The sequence below is a fragment of the Rutidosis leptorrhynchoides genome, chromosome 6, assembly GCF_046630445.1.
Source record: "Rutidosis leptorrhynchoides isolate AG116_Rl617_1_P2 chromosome 6, CSIRO_AGI_Rlap_v1, whole genome shotgun sequence".
Lineage (NCBI taxonomy): Eukaryota > Viridiplantae > Streptophyta > Magnoliopsida > Asterales > Asteraceae > Rutidosis > Rutidosis leptorrhynchoides.
The window spans coordinates 93,845,019-93,846,209 of record NC_092338.1 but is presented as its reverse complement, the minus strand read 5'-3'; the positions used below and the strand labels follow the sequence as shown (position 1 = coordinate 93,846,209).

The 1,191-nt window shown below is 33.7% G+C and overlaps 1 protein-coding gene across 1 annotated transcript; it reads right to left on the bottom strand.

Annotated features, from left to right (window-relative positions):
• Positions 1 to 480: 480 nt before the first annotated feature.
• LOC139853889 (ethylene-responsive transcription factor ERF096-like) lies at positions 481 to 909 on the bottom strand. The gene has a single exon (XM_071843230.1). The coding sequence runs from the start codon at positions 907 to 909 to the stop codon at positions 481 to 483; it is 429 nt and encodes a 142-aa protein (XP_071699331.1).
• Between the last annotated feature and the right edge of the window lie 282 nt (positions 910 to 1,191).

Here is a 1,191-nt window from a genome sequence, read left to right as displayed (position 1 = left end):
TATTTTATTATTGTTTTAAATGAGTAATATATTTTCTTGATTAATAATATAGATCTAAATTAACTTTTTTGTTGCATACGTTTTCGTTTTTTTATTTCTGTTATTTCCTAAGTTATTATTTAAATAATAATCTTTACATTTCGAAAACTAAACTGAACTATTAAATTGATTAAGAAAACTAAACTGAATTACTAATGATTAATCTTAACATGTGGTTTTTATTCAAACCCGTGTAATCACGGGTCATAAACTAGTTTTATTATATTTATGTATTTGGTTTCCAAGTTTCTAGATTTATTTTTGGAGTATTTATATTTGCTTGAAGGTTATTGAAAGGGCAGACTATTATTATCATTGTTAATGTTACGTGAGAAATAAAACAAGCCGAGAGCTTTTGTTTTGTTTAATTCCATCATTCAATTTTTGTTTCTGTTTGGCCAGGATTCTCACATTACATACCTTTATAAAATTTCAAGATTTTTATTTCTTGGTTTTCTTATTATCATATTTATCATCAAGTAGATCCTCTAACAACCTATCATCCAAGTACTCAAACTCAATCACATCTCCACCTTGCACGTCACTCGAAGAAGACTCCCCGGCAGATGACGTGGCAGCCATGTTGGCGGCATTATAATTAGCAGCCGAAAATGTAGGTGGATATTCATCCGGAAAGTTAAGAACGGCCATATGCCCTCTCATTTCATATGCGGCTCTATCATAAGCTCTAGCCGCCTCTTCAGCCGTTCCAAAAGTCCCTAACCAAACCCTCGCACCGTTGTTTCTTATGTCACGAATCTCGGCAGCAAATTTACCCCATGGCCGTCTTCGAACACCTCGATACTTCACTTCTTCACTTCCTCTTTCGCCCCCTTTGCCGCGGCCTTTTGAAGGGCCGCCTTGATCCATTTGTAATTACTATTTACTGGCTTTTATTTATATATATTTTAAGGTTTAATTTTTTAGGTAGCAAATGATGGAAACAGATTAACAAGAATAACTGAATGTGATGAAGGAGTTTATATATATAGGGTGGCAAAGTGGTCAAAATTAAATCAAAAAGGTGACCAACTAAGGCGGAAATTCGAGAAGATTTGGAAAGTTCTTATGTATTCATTTGCTTTAAATTCGAAACGTGGGTCAGCTCAAATTCAATTTGACTTGTTGATGGCATTATAGTTTGTGGTCTAT

Coding starts and splice junctions, on each gene's coding strand:
- LOC139853889 (XM_071843230.1), bottom strand. CDS start 909: ATGGATCAAGGCGGCCCTTCAAAAGGCCGCGGCAAAGGGGGCGAAAGA.